The 22168-nt window shown below is 31.2% G+C and overlaps 1 protein-coding gene across 4 annotated transcripts in view; it reads left to right on the plus strand.

Annotated features, from left to right (window-relative positions):
- LOC115880220 (complexin) overlaps positions 1 to 22168 on the plus strand; it is a 983791-nt gene that overhangs the window by 513187 nt on the left and 448436 nt on the right. For all 4 annotated transcript variants that reach the window (XM_030897371.1, XM_030897370.1, XM_030897369.1 and 1 more), the window contains one exon: positions 20232 to 20344. In XM_030897371.1, the coding sequence (XP_030753231.1) occupies positions 20290 to 20344 (55 nt within the window). In that variant the 5' untranslated portion in view covers positions 20232 to 20289. The remainder of the gene's footprint in view (positions 1 to 20231; positions 20345 to 22168) is intronic.

The raw sequence follows: 22168 nt of genomic DNA on the forward strand, positions 1-22168 counted from the left end.
TCCAGGGTCTAAATATACTACTCCTAAAAAGATTTGCACTTATTTAAGACTCAGCCTGTAAAAAAAAAAATTTAAACAACTCATTATTAACAGCATGTTGAAAAAAAACAGAGTTTGTAAAAAGTAACTAATTAAAATCTAAAAAAAACTTGAAATTACATTGCACTTTAATAACGGCTTCAATTTAGATCGAATTTTTGAACGACAGTGATAGATGATTGTAATAAAGTTTGTGTCGTATATTAAAATTCTTGTAACAAATTATTAAATTTACTACTCGAAAAAATATAAAATTATTCATGAAAATGTAATTACTTTAATATACTAGAAATTTTAAACTGTAAATTAGTTATTACAGTGTGTCTACCCATTATCTAAAGCTTAATTTTTGTGGGGAGTAAACTACGAAATATTGTACTTGCATGGTTATTTATATCTTACAAATCGTGACTATTATTAGCATATAGAACACTAATGAATGTACAGTATACCAGGTGCGTCTCAAAAGTGGCTCACCCTTATAACTTTTTTATTTTTTTCAGATAAAAAAACGAGATTTGGTATGCTAGTAGGTATATGACATAAATTAGGATTGATTGACGTATTCAGTTTTCGGTGACTTCCTGTTTCACCGGAAATGTCTGCAACTTTTGATTTTTAAATGACACCCTCGGTATTTTTTACCTTATTCGATAAAAAATGACACTCTGAATAGAATGACATCATATGTCATTAAACTAGTTTATAATCATCTGCTGATGATGCTAACATGGTTAGCGAAACGCGCATCCAGTGTAAAAGTAAAAGTGTTTTGGTGTATTGTGGTGATTTAGTGTTTTTATTTTGCTGTTTAACACCAAAGGTTCCAACCCTCAACTGTAATATGTCAACTTTTAATATTTTTGTATATGGTTGTAACCATAGGTTGTAATATATGGTTGTAATATTAACATAAACCTAAATATCAAAACAGAAGCTTATATACTCGATTATTATGTAGTTTGTTACTCGTAAACCAATTTACTTCACCAACAAAAAATGCTTGATGATCCAAGTGTAGGTATATCTCCTCCCGTGCTCAGAAGGACTATTTACAATGTTAAAATGTATACAGTTTAAAATGTATACGTCTGTTAAAACCTTTGACGTTCTTATAAACTGACATTACATAAAATCATAGCCATATATGACTAAGAAAGTCCAGATTTAAATTGTCCTGAAGATGCAAATACATTTTGCGAAACGTTGACAAATTTAAAACAAAGGACTTCTGTTGATTTATTCCGATCCTAATCGAATTAAAAAAAACACATTAAATAATAATAGTTTATATTATTATTTTCCTAGTCTCTTACTAGAATTTTACACTTTGGAAGAATACGCTAACTTTACAAGAGTCATCATCATCATTCTCAGCTTATTCAACCATTTCTAATTATGGTGTAGCCTCCCTAACATACTCTCTTTGTAGCTGGGCCCGTTGTTGTCTATTGTCGACTATGCGGATCTAAGTTATCCCTGCTAATTTTCTAAGTCATGGTCCCATCTCAGGTACGGTTTTCCTCTAAGTCTCTTAATTGATCGTGGGTACCATGCTGTCATTTTTGTGGTCCATCTGTTATCCGTTCTTCTTGCCAGGTGTCCTGCCCATTGCGATTTGGGGGAATTGACTCTCTGGATAACATCTATTATCTGGGTCTTCCGTCTAATCCACTCTATTCTTTTAGCGTTGTGCGACCTGCTTATGATCCGTTTTAAATGCCCAAGTTTCGCATGCATAGGTTATGACTGGTAGTACACATTGGTCGAATCTTTACTTCTTTAGATAGAGTGGCATTCTAGATTTAAGTATGATTGATTTTCTTATAAGAGTAACTTCATCATATAAAGAAAAGGAAATAAGGACGTGAGATTTCTAATTAACTTAATGCTATAATTTTCCTGAAAATGTATTGAAACATATCCCTTTGGCTACAATGCAATATAGAAATAAGGCACCGCCCATATTATTTTTGTTTGTTTAGTATTTATCAACTTCTTTGTGACTTTAATTATACATATTTTGTGTTCCGACTAGTAACGTCTGAGATTGGAATTTTATTTAGATCCTAGTTTGATCGATGCTTGCTCCAATAGAAGAATAAATCTATTTGTCCCTAATGGAATAATAAATTTATAATTCAAGTTTAAAATGGAAATAGATGTTCTGTTTGCGTTGAAGTGACGATTTTAATTGAAATCGGCCCCGTGCCTTTAAGCGTTTAAACAAATATTGAACAATCCGTTTACCGCAACTCTTGATTCGGTATCTGCATTTTCATTTCCGATCGATGCGTAGTTTTTTCTATTGAAAATTAATTCGGTTCAGTCATCATTTTTTTTTTCGACTAAAAAACGTTGGAGTTCCGATGGAAAACAGAATTCGCGTAGCGAGGAAAATGAACAATGTAGTATCTTTTTTTTTCAAAATACTGCTCTAATAATTAAAAAAATACCATTACTTTTACATGTAGCTTGATCAGAACAAGCGTTTAGTCAATAATATATTAAACGAGTTTCGAAAACGATGTTTTGCACACGAGTTCGACAGTTTGTTGGCTCGAGCCGCAGGCAAGAGCCACAAGTCGAACGAGTGTACAAAGAAGTTTTCGAACGAGTTTTTTACGCTATTTTTTCTACGACTACAAATTAGCAGCAGACTCACTCAGTTTTTGCCAGTTTTGTGAAATAATTTGCGATGCAATGATGACACTTTTCTGACGGCTGCGTTGCGTTTAGCGTTTCAGCTTAACATTGGAGGTTAAAAATGTTAAAATTGGCACATGTCGTGTGCAAAATGACACATGTTGTGCGCTAAATCCTTAGCACACAACAGTTTGCAAAACGCCAATTTCAGATCGAGTTTTCCGTATGTCAAACTGCATTTTCTAGGCTAGTCGTAGAAAAACGATATTTTCGGTACAGTATTTAAGATATTTTGTTTAGTATTTTTAAATATAATAACTAATAATATTTAAATAGTTCTTGTTATAATTTATGTGACTCAACAACTCAAATTTTTTTATAAATTATTTATGAATACGCATTTGTGATATGAACTGTTTATCTAATATAACATTAAAATTAAATTTTAAAAGAAGGGGTTATCACATTAAACAAAATTATGCAAAGCAAAGTTTATTTAAATTATTGAATTTACTTTGTTAAATATACAGGGTTGTTCACCACATACGACACGGAGTATTGTAGCTAAACGATTAGATTTTTACAAATTGTAAGTTTTGGGTTCGTTGAAGGACTATTAGAGTTACAATTTAAAAATAATTTTACAAGATACAGAGTGTCCCAAATAAGTAAAAAATATTATAGTTGTTTTTTTTTAAATGGAACACCCTGTATATTATTCCATTTTTAGATTCTACGATTGAAATAAAGGTAAATTTGATTAGATTTATCACACTTAAACCTTACTGTTTTTGAAATATTTTCAATTTTGTGAAATTGCAGTAAAAAATTTAAGGTTTCATTTCTTCAAGGGCATTAAAGGTTTTAATACTAAATATTTACCATGAAAATTATTTATTAATCAGATATTGTGTTGCAATAATAAAAATTATACTACTTATACAGAGTGTTCAAAAATTTATATTAAATAATTACTAGCTTTAAACGACAATAAATTGTTTAATTTAAATGGAACACAAATTGTATTATAGCATTTTTTACCTATATCTTCAAGTTTTCGTAGAAAATGCATTTTATTATAATTTAGACTTCATTTATCACTATACCCATGGAATATTGACATTTTAGATTTTTTTAAAGCAACATATGTACAAAATATACGGGTGGTAAAAATAATAATGCTGCAAGCCCATTTGTTTACAAAAAGAAAACTATTTAAATCTTTGTAAAAGAATATACCAATTATTACTAATTATTAATATACCACTATTATTTCTGCCCAAAAATTAGTTAATTACATACTTAATTCTTTTAATTAATGAATTATTCTAAATAAATGTGGATTTGACTCAGAAATCAATACAATAATAAGTTATGAAAGTGGAAATCTCTGTTGTTATAAATAAGCATTCGTCAAAATATGAAATAAAATTTATAAGGTGTTACTTTTTACCACACTGTCTAATACACATACAAAATTCAGTTTTTTAGTATTTGGAGCAATTATTATTAATCAACGTAAACAGTCAATTAATGTAGTTTGAATACTGGGATCATATTTTTTTTTATCTTTTAATGAAATAAGCGAACTATATGGACAATATTACTATCTGTGCTTTTTGAAAATTTGTTACATCTTTAAAAATAATCTAAAGTGTAATATAATATACAAAATTATATTACTAAATTAAATACAATATTCCATGGGTATAGTGATAAATAAGGTCTAAATTATTAGAAAATGCATTTTTTACGAAAACTTGAAGAGATAGGTAAAAATGGTATAATACAATTTGATAGATAATTAAATTGTGCGTCTGATTCTCGTAAAATATATAGGGGGTTCCATTTAAATTAAACAAGTTATTGCCGTTTAAAGCTAGTAATTATTTAATATAAATTTTTAGACACTCTGTATAAGGTAGTATTTTGTTTATTATTGCAACACAATATGTGATCAATAAATAAACTTCAGTAAATATTTAGTATTAAAAATTTCGATAACTTTGGAGAAATGAAGTCTTAAAATTTTTACTGCAATTTCATAAAATTGAAAATATTTCAAAAACGGTAAGGTTTAAGCGTGATAAACCTCAATCAAATTTAACTGTATTTCAATCGTAGAATCTAAAAATAAAATAATATACAGGGTGTTCCATTTAAAAAAATACAACTATAATATTTTTTACTTGTTTGGGACACTGTGTATCTTGTAAAAGTATTTTTAAATTGTAGCTCTAATAGTCCTTCAACGAACCCAAAACTTACAATTTGTAAAAATCTAACCATTTAGCTACAATACTCCGTGTCGTATGTGGTGAACAACCCTGTATACTCCTACGTAAGAAGATGTAGGAGAATTATTAGTAAGTGTATAAAACATATTTTTAGTAAAATGGATTTGAAAAATAATTATCCAAATTTGATAAGTTGGCGATGATTTTTTTTCAGTGGCGAAATACACAGCGACATTTCAAAAGTTAAACTTATATTTTCGTACATTTAATATGAAAAATCAAAGAAGTTAATAATATATAATATTATATATAATAATGTAATATTAGTAATATCGATAACAGGGTCTGGCAATAGTGTATCGGGTGTAGCTCTAGTAGCTCTAGTAACTCCTAGAATAAAAAGTCTCTTCTAGTCTTCCCCATTATGGTTCTTATTTAAATTAGAAAAAAAATGTTTTATACACGACGATAAAATTGCATTATCGTCTCCCGAAATTAATTCGCTCGCGATTTCATCGCTCGTGAATTAATCTTTTCGGTCGGCGATAAAATACCATTTTATTTTACCTTTTTTATATTTTTTTCCATAGCGAGTTATGTTTTAAAAAATATTCAGAAATTATTATTTCAAGGAATTTATTACGAGTAGAAAGAATATTGTGCTGGGTTTGCGTTGGTTTCTATGTAATTTGACAAATAAATAAAGCTGTCTCTTTAGTTGTCACTTTTGAGTCCAAATTCTTTTATTCTCTTTCGTGTCGATTGCTGATTGATTTGGAGCCAGAAATGGCTCAAAACGAAATAAGTAAATTACCAACAGATATTCAGGCTGAGGCGACAAACGCCATATCCAAACTACTTCCATTTAAATCCCAAATAACTTATGAAAAGGAATACAAAAAATTTCAAAAATGAAAGCAATTAAAAAACGAGCGAGAAGAAATAAAGTTTTTAACCTATCTTCGCTGTTAAAGTATGATTTAAATCTACCCTTGCGGTTAAAGTACTCTTTTTTATAAATATAACAGAATTTTAACAGTTGCTATGGAAAAAAACTATTGAATTTTATAGTCCTCTATAAAAAAGAAAATCTACAAAAAAATAAATCTACAAAAAAGAGAAAAAAGAGTGACATCAAACACATAACTCTTCCCTTACAATAAGAAGGAATCCACGACATAAGATCGATTTTCGACTTCCAAACTGGCACAAAGCAGCGACGAGCGACTCGCGTGATAAAACTGCGCCGTTAGGGGAAGTTCGCACGTTGTGGGGCGCGTTTCGCGAACTTTTCCTCGCGATAATCTGACTCGGTGTCAAATAGTTTCCGAATCCTCTCGATCATCTGTCGCAATAGAGCGGGCGATACTTATCGTAGAGATGGAGGATAGGCGAAAGAAAGCCAAATCGTTTTCTTATTGAAGTAGCTTGTTGAGTTAATATTTTATAAACTTTATTTATCATTAGAGGAATTTTTCCAGAATTTGGATCATGACGTAGTAAAATTTGAAAATCGATATTTCAGTGAAGGAAATGTTTATTTAATTGCATGTTTTATTCTACAGGGTGGTTCGAATTGTATTCGGAAAACTTCGGCGGCATATTCTGCAGATAAAAATAAGAAAAAAAGTTCGTATAAATTTATGTCCTAAAATGCTTAGTTTCGGAGATACAGGGTGTAGAAGTTTAATTTTTATTTCGATTTTTCCTAAATAATTTCTTCTTCTAAATAATTCTATAATATATTCTAATATAATTTTAAATATTCTAATCTTTCCTAAATAATTTATTCTTTAGAAAAAGTTATGATTAATTTAAAAAAATAAATAAAAACAAGAATGGCACAAAAGCATTTCAAATTTATGATTTCAGTCTAATAAAAACCTTGTCAAAACATGTTCGTTTTTTGTCAATTATGACATACACTATCGGACAAAAGTAGAGCAACACTTCGAGGAATATTTGCAAATCGCGATTTTTTATATAGTATACAAATACAATAAATAATATAGTATACAAATACAATAAATTTAAAAACTACGAAGTAGGCTATAAGTATCCATGACAGCAAGAATTTTTACTAACAAAACAAATGAGTTTATTTTGACATTTAGTTTTAAATCCTTAATAGTAACGCGTCAAAAGTAGAGCAACATTCAAATAATTCATTCCAAAGAAGGGTTTTAGCAAAAGTAAAGGCCAACATAATTGTGCGAGGTTTATTTTATGTTTTTTTTTACAATTTCAAAAGACTTGAAGCAAAGAGTTGTGAATGCATTCATGGAAGGTAACAACAAGCCGATATTTCAAGACAGTTTGTGTTACCCCGGTACAGTGTATCTAAAATAATTTCATCGTATAATGAGAGGGGACACTTAGAAAAGTTGCCAAAATCGGGAAGGCCAAAGAAAACAACAGTAATGACCGACAGACGCATCAAAAGAATTGCTCAAAATGATCCTTGGTCCGCACGTAGAATTATTGCCGAAATTCCAGAAATTACGATTGGTATACTAACAGTACAAAGAATAGTAGATGCAAAGTTATTTAGTAGACGTCCTGCTAAAAAGCCGTTAGTTTCGGAATGAAATAGAGCAGCAAGGTTGGCATTCGCAAGTCGGCATTTAAACTCGACCATCAATGACTGGAAAAACGTTCTATTCAGTGATGAAATGCGCTACAAAAATTAAATCCTGATGGAATGAGACGTGTGAGACGACCAATCAATACAAAGTTTAATCCTAAATATGTAACACCTACAATTAAACACGGTAAAGGTATTGTATTTTCATGGGGTTGTTTCTTATGGAATGGGATAGGCCCTATACACTTTATTAATGACACGATGGACCGATTTGTTTATAGGGATATCATGCAGAATGTTATGCTTCCTTATGCAGAATGGGAAATGCCACTGCGTTTTATTTTCCAACAGAACAACGATCCAAAACACTCTTCACAAGTTGTTCAACAGTGGATTAGGGAAAATGACTTTCGAGTTTTGCAATGGCCAGCACAATCCCCAGACCTTAATCCCATTGCAAATCTCTGGGAAGAAGTAGAACGTCGTATTCGTACCCAAATGATTCCAAATCAACAATCCTTGATAGATAAAATTAATGAAGTTTGGACAAATTTTCCCGAAAATGTCATTCAGAAGTTGATTGCTTCAATGCCGCGCCGTTGTCAGCAAGTTATTAATAATAATGGATATTCTATCAATTATTAATGTATTACTTTCAATTATTATTGTTCTTAAATGTGTTAAATATTTTTTGTTGAAATAAGACAATAAAATCTATTGAATACAATTTGTTGTTCTACTTTTGTCGCCCCCATTCTCATCAATTTTTATAATCATTATTATTTACCATTTTTAAACTGATTAAAAGTACACCAAAATTTTGTAAAATATTACTTTTAGTGTGAGAATAGTGTGTTAGTAAACATAGCTGAAAATCACAACCTAATAATTTTTTTTATTCAAACATGAATAAAAATGAATTTTGTTGCTCTACTTTTGTCCGATAGTGTATGTATTGATTATATCAAATATATCATAAGAATATATTGCTAGTACAGCATTTAAACAATGAGTGGAAAGTGGAGCCAAAGAAAAGAAATAGGAATCTCAATCTTGCATAAGTCTATGCTTTTCGTTAAACAGGATTTTCGTGCGCACGCACCAAATAAAGCGATCTGATTCGTCTACTTCATCGCTGAAAGCTGTCACCTGCCCGCGCACTATTTTAAATTGTAATTATTAATAACGTATAATATATTATTTTTTTATTGTTAATGGCATTATTTCAACTTGTTATTTTAGATATTCATCATATTTATCCGTTTTTTGGTTTTTCTCTAAGTATGTCAGAGATTAAATTTAAATTTTTAAGTAAAGGTGCGAATAGTCAGACACTAAATTGATTTACGTGGTAGGTAGATAGAAACTTAAAAAACTACTTCTATTGGTTAGTATGAAGTAACTCAACTAATCGAGAAGCACTTCTCACGCTTGCGTAGTTCCAAGCTGTTGAACGAAAGGGACCGACTTATGTGGATTTTGTATAGCTCCATCTCAAAAATTTGGCCTCAATTTCTGTTCCTTACTAACAATAACTTATAATATATTTGGATTATATAAATGCCAAATTAGATTAGTAGGGATTTTTACCAAGAGACGTATTTTGCTAAAAAAAACAACGGAAATGTATATTTTTCACTCAGTATTTTTATACAGGTACGGACGAAAATTTATTACTTTTCAAACCAACTCATAACTTTAGTTACTATGATTTTCAATTTCTATAAAATTAAATTAGAGTAGGGTAGTCATGGTACAAACAATTTATTAATGTTATATTAGAATTTTATGGGCTTTCACAACAAAAAATTGCACCATCGTTATATGGTTTTGAGCCCATACAAAATACCATAGAAAAGAAATTATTTTTTTTTATATTATTTGTTTCTATTTATAGTGTTTGTTTCAAAGTCTATTGGACTGACCTGGAATAAAAAAAGCTCCGAACTAATCTAACTGACATTGGTAAAACAATATCAATATATCGATAACTATTTAAATATTTATATAATACAAAACAAAATGTATTATATATCAAAAATTCATGAAAAAACTTTAATTCTGATGGATCTGGTGATAAGCTTCATTCAGAACCTCGCAATTAGTGGAATAAATTAGTCGTTTCAGTTACACTTTACACTTTTTAGTTTATGATCATTCTTAATGTTTAAAAAACACAATTAAAATTAATAGAATATCCTAGCAACAACTTGCGTTAGTCAAAGGCCAAAATGACATTTCTCGCAAGTGTAATTAGTGGAAAAGTTAAAAGTTTGATAACTTTTTCTACTAATTGAAAATGTCTAACCACTAATTTTGACGTTCTGAATGCTTACATTAAAATTAAAGTAACAAACTTCTACGCTAATTGAAACCACTAATTTATTCCACTAATTGCGAGGTTCTGAATGAAGCTATAGACGTACTAAAAAATAATAAAATAGTAGTATTTTTTTTCTGTCAAAAACAGCAAGACAACTTTACTGTAACTCTGAGGTTTTGGTTATTAGAAGACAGAATGGGGTATATTCTGTCTTCTAATAACCAAAACCTCTGACACAACAAACATAACTTTTCCACTAATTGTCCTTCAAAATTTGCGAGGAATGCCATTTTAGCCTTTGATAATCATTCGTCAAGAGAAATTTTGGTTAGACATCAAAAGTTTATTGTTTTATAAACTAAATATTAGGCTCTCTCTATGGATACATCTGATTACCGGAAGCTGTTGCTAGGATATTTTATTAATTTTGATTGTGTTTTTTTAGACATTGTGAATGATCGTAAACTAAGAAGTATAAAGTGTAATAATTGAAACCACTAGTTTATTCCAATAATTGTTAGATTGTGAATGAAGCTTGAAAGCTGTTATTAAATTCCTTGCAGTTTTACAAGTTACATTTTGAAAAGTTTTTTCGCCATTTTTTTTTCGAAATCAATTTTTTTCAGACCGTGTCCCTGTCGACCTCGTAAATATTAAAAGGACGACTCGCTGATGAATAAGTTAGCAGTTTGTTGGCTTCGCCGCGGTTTGTTTTTCTTTTTATGAGGCGGAATGAATTAATCAAGAGGCGTTGTGCGTCGAAATCATCGATTAGGGAAAAGAAATTTTCAAGTTTCCGCCTAAATAAACACGCACTCTAATTTTGGCCGAAAAATTTGCGCTGTTTTAAGCAAAACATTACGTTTGGCTGGTTTAACCTCAATTTCTGTTCTTTTTTCCTCAATTGTTCCTCAGAGAAGGGAGCTGTAGATTGTATTTTGGTCTAATCAAGTATTAAATAAAAAAAACGTGTTTTTTTTAATTGAATATTTTAGTTCGTTTCATTTTTAGTATTTCGCAAGAAAATGGTGTCTACAGTAGATCGGTGACTTCAAGATACTATTAGACAGGCTGTACAAGACCGATATACTCAAGATATTTGAGTATATCTACGTCGATGGCTATTCTATTTAAATCAGGAGTGCTATTATCAGATGGAGATTGTACAGGGTGGGTCAAATTCGACGCTTTTAAATGGAAACACCCTTTTCTATAGGAGATAGACAAAAACTAATATCGGTGTCTGGAGCTCAATTTTTGTCAAAAACATGATGGTGAAAACCGCATATCGATATCTGTTACCGTTCCGGAGTTACGGGGCGTTTTTCAAAAATATGCATTTTTAACAAATCGCTGTAACTTTTTTGCTATGGGAAATTTTGTATTTTTGTGAAAACATTTCCGAAGCACCTTTTTACGTAGAATTTATTGGTTTAAGTATAATTTTTTTAAAATTAATAATTTAAGAATTATCAACAGAAAATTTGATTTTTTATATGGTACACCCTGTATATTTTTAATTTATTGAAAATAATTTAAAATTACCTTTCCAAAAATATATCACACTTGATATTTTGCTCGATTCCTCTTCGAGATATAGAGTATATAAAAATTCGCCGGCTTTAAATAAGTAGGCTTTGAACGGCACCGGCTGTAATGCAAAAAAAATCTAGCTGTGAGCATCAATTATAACGAAAATAATATTTGCTATGAGAGATGCAGAATTTTATAACAATTTAAAATATATTTAACCAACATCAACACATTTAAACTATATCTAATAACAATAAAAATAAATAGCAAATCAAGACATGAGATTTTGCTACAGGTGTTCGACATATCGACCGTCTTCTGTTATGGACAGACGGGGCAGTTTTTGAACATTTCTCGCGAAATTCATTAACTCAGTGGGGGTGAAAGATACCCTCTCATAACTGCTAAGTATTTCTAATTCTTGTCTAGATTATACGGAAGAATAAGGAACCTTTATTCTTCCGCGAATATATCCATAGTATGGTACGGCTGGATCTTGGTTAGCCACTCAATTATTCTTGAAATTAGCTGCAAAAATTTGCTGATAACTTCAGAGTTCAGAGGCGTTGCGTCGTATTGCTAGAAAAATGTGTTTTCGAGTTCCATTAAGGGCATGTCATCATGCATGTCAAGGGATCCTAAGCCTACTAGTTAAAAGTGGCAAACTTTTAAAAATTCTGTATTTCGAAGGAAATTATAACAAAATATCAAGTGTGCTATATTTTTGGAAACGTAATTTTAAATTCTTTTCAGTTAATTAAAAATATAGAGGGTGTCCCAAATAAAAAATCAATTTTTCTGTTCATAACTCTTAAATTATTAATTTTAAAAAAAATATACTTGAACCATTAAATTCTACGTAAAAAGGTGCTTTGGAAATGTTTTCATAGAAATACAAAATTTTCTATAGCAAAAAAGTTACAGCGATTTGTAAAAATGCTCATTTTTGAAAAGCACCCCGTAACTCCGAAACGGTAACAGATATTGATGTGCGGTTTTCACCATCATATTTTTCATGAAAATTGAGCTCCAGACACCGATATTAGTTTTCGTCTATCACCTATAGAAAAGGGTGTTTCCATTTAAAAGCGTCGAATTTGACCCACCCTGTACAGGGTGTCCCATTTTGGTTGAAATCATACGGTATTTCCGTTATTTGTGAATATACAGGGCGGCCCATCGAAAACGTTCCGCAAAGCATAACGGCCAGGGTAATTTTTTTTTCAGAAAATCCAAAAACACGTCAATATTGTTTGTGAGGGGGACAACTTTTGCCCCAAAAATGATTGCAAAATCTTCAACCCTCTAAGCGGGAGTGTCATCCCCCAACATTTTTCAAATGGGAAGGGGGGTCAAGTGGCACCGCAATGAAAAGAGCTTTCTATTCTCTATATTTCCCCGCTTCGTTTTTGAAAATCGGTCGAGTCATTGAGAAAATATGAAGGATTGAAATTTGAAAAGTTTATTTAAACATTTATCAGAGTAAATGATAAGGATAAATTCCTTCGACCAATTTGCTGTTTTTTTCTTATTATTTCTAGGTGTTTACGCATTTTTTCACTTGCCACAAGGTTGAACGATCAGGTGCGGTAGTTGCTAGATAGCTGTTCTGTGACTTGTGCGTTGAAGTTCTTCTCAATATCGTTAAACTTTTTAACAATTATGGTGTACTCACTTGCAGAAAAAGTGGATATAATCGAACTTTATTTTAAAAATAATGAATATGGCAATCGGTTTGCGCAGATATTCAATGAACGCCATCGTGACAAACACTTTTATGGCAAAATTGTTCGCGATTTAGTAGCAAAATTTCACGAAACTGGTTCCGTTATGAATAACAGAGGCATATAGAGGCAGAGGGAAAATTCTGTAGTAAACGAAGCTATGGAGGTATTCGTATTGGGCCAAGTTGCCATGGATAGTACGCTGAGTACAAGAAAATTAGCCAATGAGACCGCGACCGGCGTGAATCGTACAAGTATCCAAACGATATTAAAAAACACAAGTTCCACCCGTACAAAATTCAGTTGGTACAAGAACTCAACGAAGACGATTTTGATCGTCGCGGGCTGGTATTTTTAGAAATTCTATTGTGGGTCAATTTAACGATATTGAGACCGTACCTGATCGTTCAACTCTATGGCAATTAAAAAAATGCGTAAACATCTAGAAATAATAAGAAAAAACAGCAAATTGGTCGAAGGAATTTATCCTTATCATTTACTCTGATAAATGTTTAAATAAACTTTTCAAATTTCAATCCTTCATATTTTCTCAATGACTCGACCGATTTTCAAAAACGAAGAAGGAAAATATAGAGAATAGAAAGCTCTTTTCATTGCGGCGCGACTTGACCCCCCTTCCCATTTGAAAAAAGTTGGGGGATGACACCCCCGCTTAGAGGGTTGAAGATTTTGCAATCATTTTTGAGGCAAAAGTTGTCCCCATCACAAACAAAATTGACGTGTTTTTGGATTAAAAAAAAAAAAAATTCCTGGCCGTTATGTCTTGCGGAACGTTTTCGATCGGCCACCCTGTATAAGGGTGCGGTTTGCATAAACCTTTCACCCCTTCTCGGGGGTCAATGTTTTTTTTACATTTACACTTAGATAGATAAATTTAGTCCTCTGTTTTACTCTACGACAATTTTCTAAAGAAAGATTTTAAAAAAGTGCTATAAGAATTTTGATGAGAAATATAAAACCCTAAACTTCTTCCTTCTCAAAAAGTAGCTCTGGTTGTATTTCCTCTCGCGAAATAAAAACTGCAATATCAAAAATTTATTGCCCTCATATTATTACGTTATAAAACATAATATGCAATCTAATATGTAGTCTGTGGTGGCGAACAAAAGATACACTGCTACATTTTAAAGTAATGAACACATAAATTTGTTCCAGATATAAAAAGACTCGGACCATAAGTTCTGTTCTGCAAGCTGAAATGTAGTAAGGTTACATTGTTTTATTGAGTTATCTTATATAAGAATAGAGATATAAAGAATGTTTATTTCTGTTGGTTTATTTATTTAATGTTAGTTCTCTATTCTTAGAGTAGAGACGCTCTAAATTGAATAGAAATAACATTTGCTCTGTGTAATATTTACTGACTTATATTTTCTTCCAGTAACTGTAAATATTTAGCAATTCTTTAAAGTACCTATAATGTTTGCTATATATTTTGTCCCATTTTGAACAGTTTTTTTATTCTTTGAGCTAGAATGTACCGACGATACTATGATAAGATATTAATGTTATTGGTTGAATATAAAGACTTCGATTGGTTAGAAAATTACGCAGTTTTTAAATTTATTGTATTTTCATGCCTCCGTTCATCGCATGTACGATTTGCTTGTGATTGGTGTCATTTTATATTTTCATTTCCATAACGATTTTGCTGTTTTACTTTTATTCTAAGAGCTAGCAGCGTTTTCGAGAGAGAATTTTAAGAAAGCTGGTTCTTTAATATATCTTTTGTTATGCTCTCCTGAACAGAGTGTGGACTGTCTAGCTGCCGGTAGACGTTACGTTCACTACTGCGCATCATATCTGTATTGAACATCTGTTCACTACTGCGCATCAAAAATTCGCCCTGATTGTCAGGAACTAAGGAGGGTAGGACAAACATATGTGTAGCATATTTAGTTTCATTAAAAAGTAGAAAATGAATGTGAAAAATCGCAATATTGTATCTCTACTCATAAACGAGAAATCCCATAAAATACACGAAAATTGGGTACCCTGTATAGATGTGATACGCAGTCGAGAACCGCAGTACCCTACCGGCAGCTAGATTTCCCGCACTTTGGTCAGGAGAGCGCAGGAAAGCATAGCAAAAGATATATTAAAGAACCAGCTCTCTTAAAATTCTTGTTTTCCGACATTGCTAGCTTTTATAAAACAAAGTGTCAAAACGTTCGTTATAGTACGACCTGACACCGTAGAAGGAATCAGAGAAAAAAAAATACGAATGAAAAGTAGCGGGAAGACGGTATGACCAATCAGAGTGCCGCGCCTTCGGACTATCGTATCAACGGGTAACGGACACTTGAAAATCAAGCTTTACTCCTAGAATAACTATAAAAATATAATATATTTCATTAAATATTAAACTATTATATCTAAAATTCTTACTTAAATAAAATGCATTTCATTTTATATCTAGACTTAAATTTAAATATTATTAACATCTTTTCTGGTTTGGAATGATATATTACGACGATATGAAAGCATATTTCACTTCTATTGTAGATATAACTTGAAAATGATACTGTTGCATATTTTACTGCGCGCTTAGAAACCGCGGTATATCTTTTAGAATTTTTGGAATAAATTTTAGAATACTATTCGGTTTGCAAGAATGACTGGATTTCCTTATGGAAGGATTTTAATAATGTAAATAGATATTCATATAATATGAATTTCTTGTCGATTTCAGTGTGTATAGTATGAAACTGAGAAAATGGTAGACAGTAATTTTTTTTATTGCTTACACAATAAAAGGAGAGGCCTTAAAATTGGACATCCTACACCATATTTCGCGAAATCAACACAGCATTAGGTGGTCAGAGGTTAGAGATAGCTATTTTTATTTAAGTCAATGATTATATTTTCAGCAAAGCAAGCTTAAAGTACCAACGTAATACAACTCATCTTTATATTGTGTAGTACAGTGTAGTGTATTTAGTTTTAGTATCTACTTAATATTAGTATCAAAAACTTAACGGAAAACCTCTTATCTGACGCGTTGAACAAGTTAAGTTCTTGGTTGTTAATATTTGAAAATGGAAGACTTCTACATATTATAGCCATCAGGTTTATACTTTACTATATTTAATTATATATAATATATATTTAATTATTATTCCGAAAATAAAGCAAGAAGAGATGGCTTTGCTTTTCATTTAGTTGGAAAATGCCTATATCTATTTAATTACATACTTGAATCTCAATCGTGGTTAAGGCGTTTTTCCTTAACTCGACAAACACTTTGTCTCACAATGGAAAGTAGACTTAACATTTTTATTTCAAACTGTATTTACTGAACTGTATTTTTATAATCACTCATCACGATATTCATTAACTCCAAAATATCGTAGGCCATGTTTCGTCAAATCAATATAATATATTTACTGGTCGGAGGCTAGAAATGTCCACATAGAACGGCATTAAAGAAAAAGAAAATATAAAGACGTATTTTTAATTAAAACAATAATGATAATTGATATTGGCTAACCAAGTATTGAAAATACCCATTGAAATACCGTATGATTGAATAATGGCGTCGAGTTAGCTTAGAAATGACCATCGATGACATTCCCTATATAATTTTACATATAAAATGACAGCTATCCTCATCTCATAACTATCACTGACGACGTTTTATTTCGATCATATTGTACTAACGCTATCGAAAACTTTTATATAGGAAACTAACGGTGGAGTCCTTGTCGGTATCCAGAATTGTAACAAATTCTGGTGTAGGAAATACCATAATTCATAATGTGTGAGATTATGATTAACAAGTTATAAATTGGAATCTGTATTTTGGGGTTCATAATAATTTACAAGCAGAAATTCAAATGTACCATATATAATGTGAAATTTATAAAATTTACCTGAACTATGTGTCTATACATGAAAATTTGAGACATTTTGATTAATTTGATTCTAGGGTTGAAAATAACACTTTTTATAACTCATCAGATAATTATAGTAGGTAAATAGTTATTTATGATATAAGTGCTAAAAGTGGTATTTTATTTTGTGAGAAGGGAATCCATCCCTTCGAACAAAATAAAATCACTTTTAGCACACATATACCCTATTTTTTCTACAAACAAGTTTATGCTCGTATATATCAAGGTATTATTACTTTTTGCGTTAATGAATAATTCATAATATGTCATTCGAAATTAAATTAATTATGAAGTTTATGGTTGCTATGGTAATATTACTGCTTCAGTGTTAAAAGTAAATCACGTGACTTACTTTTAGCAGAAATAAAAGTAAATGGCTTTTAGTGCTAAAAGTAAATTTTTTTACCATCAGTGACATAATGTCACATTTTAGGCACTGACAGCATGCACTAAAAATTACATTTTTACTGACGTTTGTAGAAAATAATACATAGATTCAAATGAATAATAATACAGGGTGCCCCAATATTCCGTGGACATAGAACAACTACGTATTTTACGAACGAAAATAAGTTCGACGCAATTAATGTCTATACAAATGTGAGTTTTTTGTAAAAGGGCAAATTAAAAAAAATAAAACATATTTTATGCACTGACATGATATTCCGATTTGAATGAGATTTGGGGTACCTGTGTTTTGCTAGTAGCGTTAATATCTAAGTTACAAAATGATAAGTTAAGAGAAGGTAGAAAAACTCTACTCCCTCCGTACATAAATTCTAGTAAGTAGAGATATATTGCACCATCAACGACGACTGATTTTCTTTTTCGTAAATAGGTCCTAGTATTTACTACATTTTTTGTCTTTTGCAAAAAAAGCCACCTCACATAGTTTTATAGAAAAAACAAGTATTATAATATTACTGACTAGGTAGACGATAATAATCTAATTGGCGAAGTTGTAGAATGTTTTGTCAGTGTCACAAACGATCTTTGACAATAATATTTATATTTTTATTTCATTCTTAAATAAACTACTACTCATGTTTAAATTGTGTAGCTTATCATTTCACTGCTAGCATGCGGTCTATAGGACCCCGGTAAATTAATATATTATATCTTACAACATAACAATGTAAAACAAATGCATATTGGGAAGCTATTTACCTCACGGAGATGTAACGACAAAGTTTCTTAGATAGTTGACAACATCTTGCCTAGTGCAATGCGGTAGTATAGCAAAAATAAGTCGTCGAGATTTCCGAGACCTCACGCTAGCGATTATGTATCGGAAATAAACATATTATTTTCAATGCTTTTTTCAAATTGGTACTTATTATGAGCAGCTTTCAAATCGTATCATCTATAATGACCCAAGACTTGAAAAATGGGCCTAAAGCGTTGAAGATCAAAACGATTAAGATATTAGAAGATATACTTAAAGTTGAAGAAATGGATAAAAATATTCTGATTCAGGCTAATTTTTTCAAAAATTGTTTATCGAACTTCATTTCCAAACGAAGATCGATAAACGAATCTGAAGCTCACTGCAGTTGCATATAACAATTGTGAAAAAAATATGTAGTGTTAATGAGTATGATACACCGGGCGATAGAAAATAATGTAAAAATACGATCAACCTGGGGCGCTATTCTGTAAAATCCTCGGTATCGGTAAGTTACGACAGCTCTCGATACGTATTTGTATAAAGTAAAAATGTGTTAATTGTTGTTGTCATAGTTACCGATCGGTCCTATGGCAGGTATCGCAAATTTGTACCGACGAAAATCGGTATCTCTACCGTGCCCTTGTCAACCTCACGGTAGAGATACCGAGAGTCGTCGGTACAAATTTGCGATATCTGTCATAGGGCCGATCGGTAACTATGACAACAACAATTAACACATATTTACTATATGCAAATACATACCGATAGCTATCGGTAACTCACCGATTCCGACGATTGTACAGAATAGCGCCCCTGGTTTAAATACCCAACTAAGTTATGAAGAGACACTCATTACATATGTGTGTTCTCTGAACAGATGTGTGAAAAAATCTGCATTGTTGCGAAGCAAATATGCCTATTTGCTACTTATTATAGGTTTAAATTCTTTAAAATCTTTTAAATAATTTATGAATAAATTGCCCTGTTAAAAGGAGTTGTTTTTGTTTATACTTATACTTAAAAAATATTTGCCAGACCGCACGTTAGCGGATATTATCCACTACCGCACGTTAGCGGTTAAAAGTAAATAGTTATTTTTTATACAAGACGATAAAATACCATTTTATTGTGTCTTCTTGTATAAAACATTAATTCACGAGCGATGAAATCGCGAGTGATAATGCAAATTTATCGTCGTGTATAAACCAATATTTTTTTCCATAGCGAGTTACGTTTTAAAAAATATTCAGAAATCAGAAATTATTTCAAGGAATTTATTACGAGTTGAAAAAATATTGTGCTAGGTTGGCATTGGTTTCTATGTAAATTGACAAATAAATAAAGCTGTCTCTTTAGTTGTCAATTTTGAGTCAATATTTTTTAATTCTCTTTCGTGTCGATTGCTGATTGAATTGGAGCCAGAAATGGCTCAAAAAGAATAAGTAAATTACCAACAGATATTCAGGCTGAGGCGACAAACGCCATATCCAAACTTTTTAAATCCCAAATAACTTATGAAAAGGAATACAAAAATTTTCAAAAATGGAAGCAATTAAAAAACGCGCGAGAAGAAAAAAAGCTTTTAACCTATACTCGCTGTTAAAGTATCATTTAATCTACCCTTGCGGTTAAAGTACTATTTTATCTACTGTTTTTGATAGATATAAGGCAATTTTAACAGTTGCTATGGAAAAAACTATATTTAGTTCTATTGACTAACAAATATAACTATACGAAACATCATATTTGTACTAATCAGAAAATAAAAACTTGACAGAATATATTCTTATTTTATCTGAACTATATATTTTAAACATCACTCATCACGATATTCATAAAAAAAATACCCCAATCCCCATTACGACTTTACATTCATTTTTCTCCTCCAGTCGGCCTATTTAACCGCGTCGCATCCGTTTATTTCCGCTCCAACGTACATTGTTTATCTCTCCACCACTCTCTTCCCTCCCCTTTCCCTTTTTTATGCTCTATTTCCCCCCTCGATCGCTCTCAGCATCACCAGCCGCCCCACCAGCCGCTCACGACATTAATTTTGTTTTCAGGCACACACCACATAACACGACAGAACAGAACACACGCGCGCAAACACATCCGTAGACGATGGCGGCGTTCGTGGCGAAGCAAATGGTGGGGAACAAACTGAACGCCGTTAAAGGTAAGATTGGATGCTTTCGATTCTGTTAGTTTTCTATTTGTTTTTTATTTGCAAGTGAAAAAAGAACGGACGTGTGAAGGGGGTCAAGTAAGATAAGTTGATTATTTCAGACAGAGTTGAGGTAAAAAGTTTTCGAAGAGTTTTACTATTAGTAATGTTTTTATAAACCTTATATTAATATCTACTATATATATTTTTTTGAAAAACAGCAGGTTAGTCATGACTGACTAAGTTAAGAAAAAAACTCAAAATTTAAGTGAGGATGCAGTCAATAATCACCACATAGGCTAATAAAACTACTTTTTCAAATTTGTCAAGCTTTCGAGAATTTTATTCCCATCATCAGGACAGTTTGACTGAGTCAATTAGCAAAAAAACATCCTCTGCACAAAAAGGCCTTCAAAACTAGCATCGTATGACATTGGACTACAAGGACATTTCCTTTATAAAATATTAAAATACATATCAGACGACATTACTTTTCTTTTAAACACAAAACAAAAAAGTTTTTTTTAAATTTACTAAACTAATTTCTACATTGTTATTTCGAGCTCGATCAAACAATGCCTGAACAGTGAAGAGTCACGGTATCCTGACGATGGGAATAAAATTCTCGAAAGCTGGACAATAACTGCTAGACAATTTGAAAAGGTAGTTTTATTTGCATATATGGTGATTATTGACTGCATCCTCACTTAAATTTTGAGTTTTTTTCTTATATATTTTTGTATAATAACGACTAAAATATACAGTGTTAGTCAATAATAAACTAAAGTACATTATCTTATCTCATTTATTTCGAGATATACAAAAAAAATGTGTGTTAAATATAAAAGTTATAGGGAAGGTTAAGATACATATTTTAAAATTATTATAGAGTATACAGGCTGCTTCAAAAAAGTGTGGCGGATATAACATATATTAACAATTTTTACTTTATTTTTAGATTCTGCGTAAAATTCCATAATTTATTTATATACAGGGTGGTCCGAACTGTATTCCGGAAACTTCGGCAGCATATTCTGCAGATAAAATAAGTAGAAAAGTTCCTCTAAATGTATGTTCTAAAATGCTTAGTTTCGGAGATACAGGGTGTAGAAGTTGCATTTTTATTTCGATTTTTTACAAATAATTTCTGTAGTAACGTCAATATTTGGATAAAAATTAGTGTTTGCGAGTTTTTTGGCATGAGAAATTTGATTTTGATATCAATAAGGCTCCTATTTATAGAGGGCGCCACCTACATGCGTTCTAACTGTTTTGAAGAGTAGTAACTTTTCGTCCGTACCTGTATAAATCTACTGAGTGAAAAATTATACAATTCCGTGATTTTTACGTAAAAAATGTCTCTTGGTAAAAATCGTTACGAGCTACCGTTTTCATAATATTTAGAATGGAAATAGTCAATACATGTCATTATTGATAAAAAAATAAACACGTTGAGTAGAGAGTTATTTGACTGAAATAATAAATTTGGGATTTTTTTTAAATTAATTATAAATTTTTCTGCAAAAAAATCATGATAAAACAGTTTCTTCAAACAATTCTTGAACTTTTGGCACAAAAACATTTCAAATTTATGATTTCGGTCTAAAAACTATTTAGTCAACATATTTCATTTGTCAGTGATGTATTGATAATTTTGATTCCAAATATCTCGAGAACCATTACTCGTAGCAATTTTTAACAAGAGACCCTTTTTACGTAAAACACATCGCAAATCTGTATTTTTTGTTCGGTTGTTTTATACAGATACGGACGAAAAGTTATTACCTTTCAAATCAGTTAAAAATATGTAGGTGGCGCCCAAGCAGGAGTCATGCT

The sequence above is a fragment of the Sitophilus oryzae genome, unplaced genomic scaffold (assembly GCF_002938485.1).
Source record: "Sitophilus oryzae breed Bouriz unplaced genomic scaffold, Soryzae_2.0 scaffold_1620_pilon_pilon, whole genome shotgun sequence".
NCBI lineage: Eukaryota > Metazoa > Arthropoda > Insecta > Coleoptera > Curculionidae > Sitophilus > Sitophilus oryzae.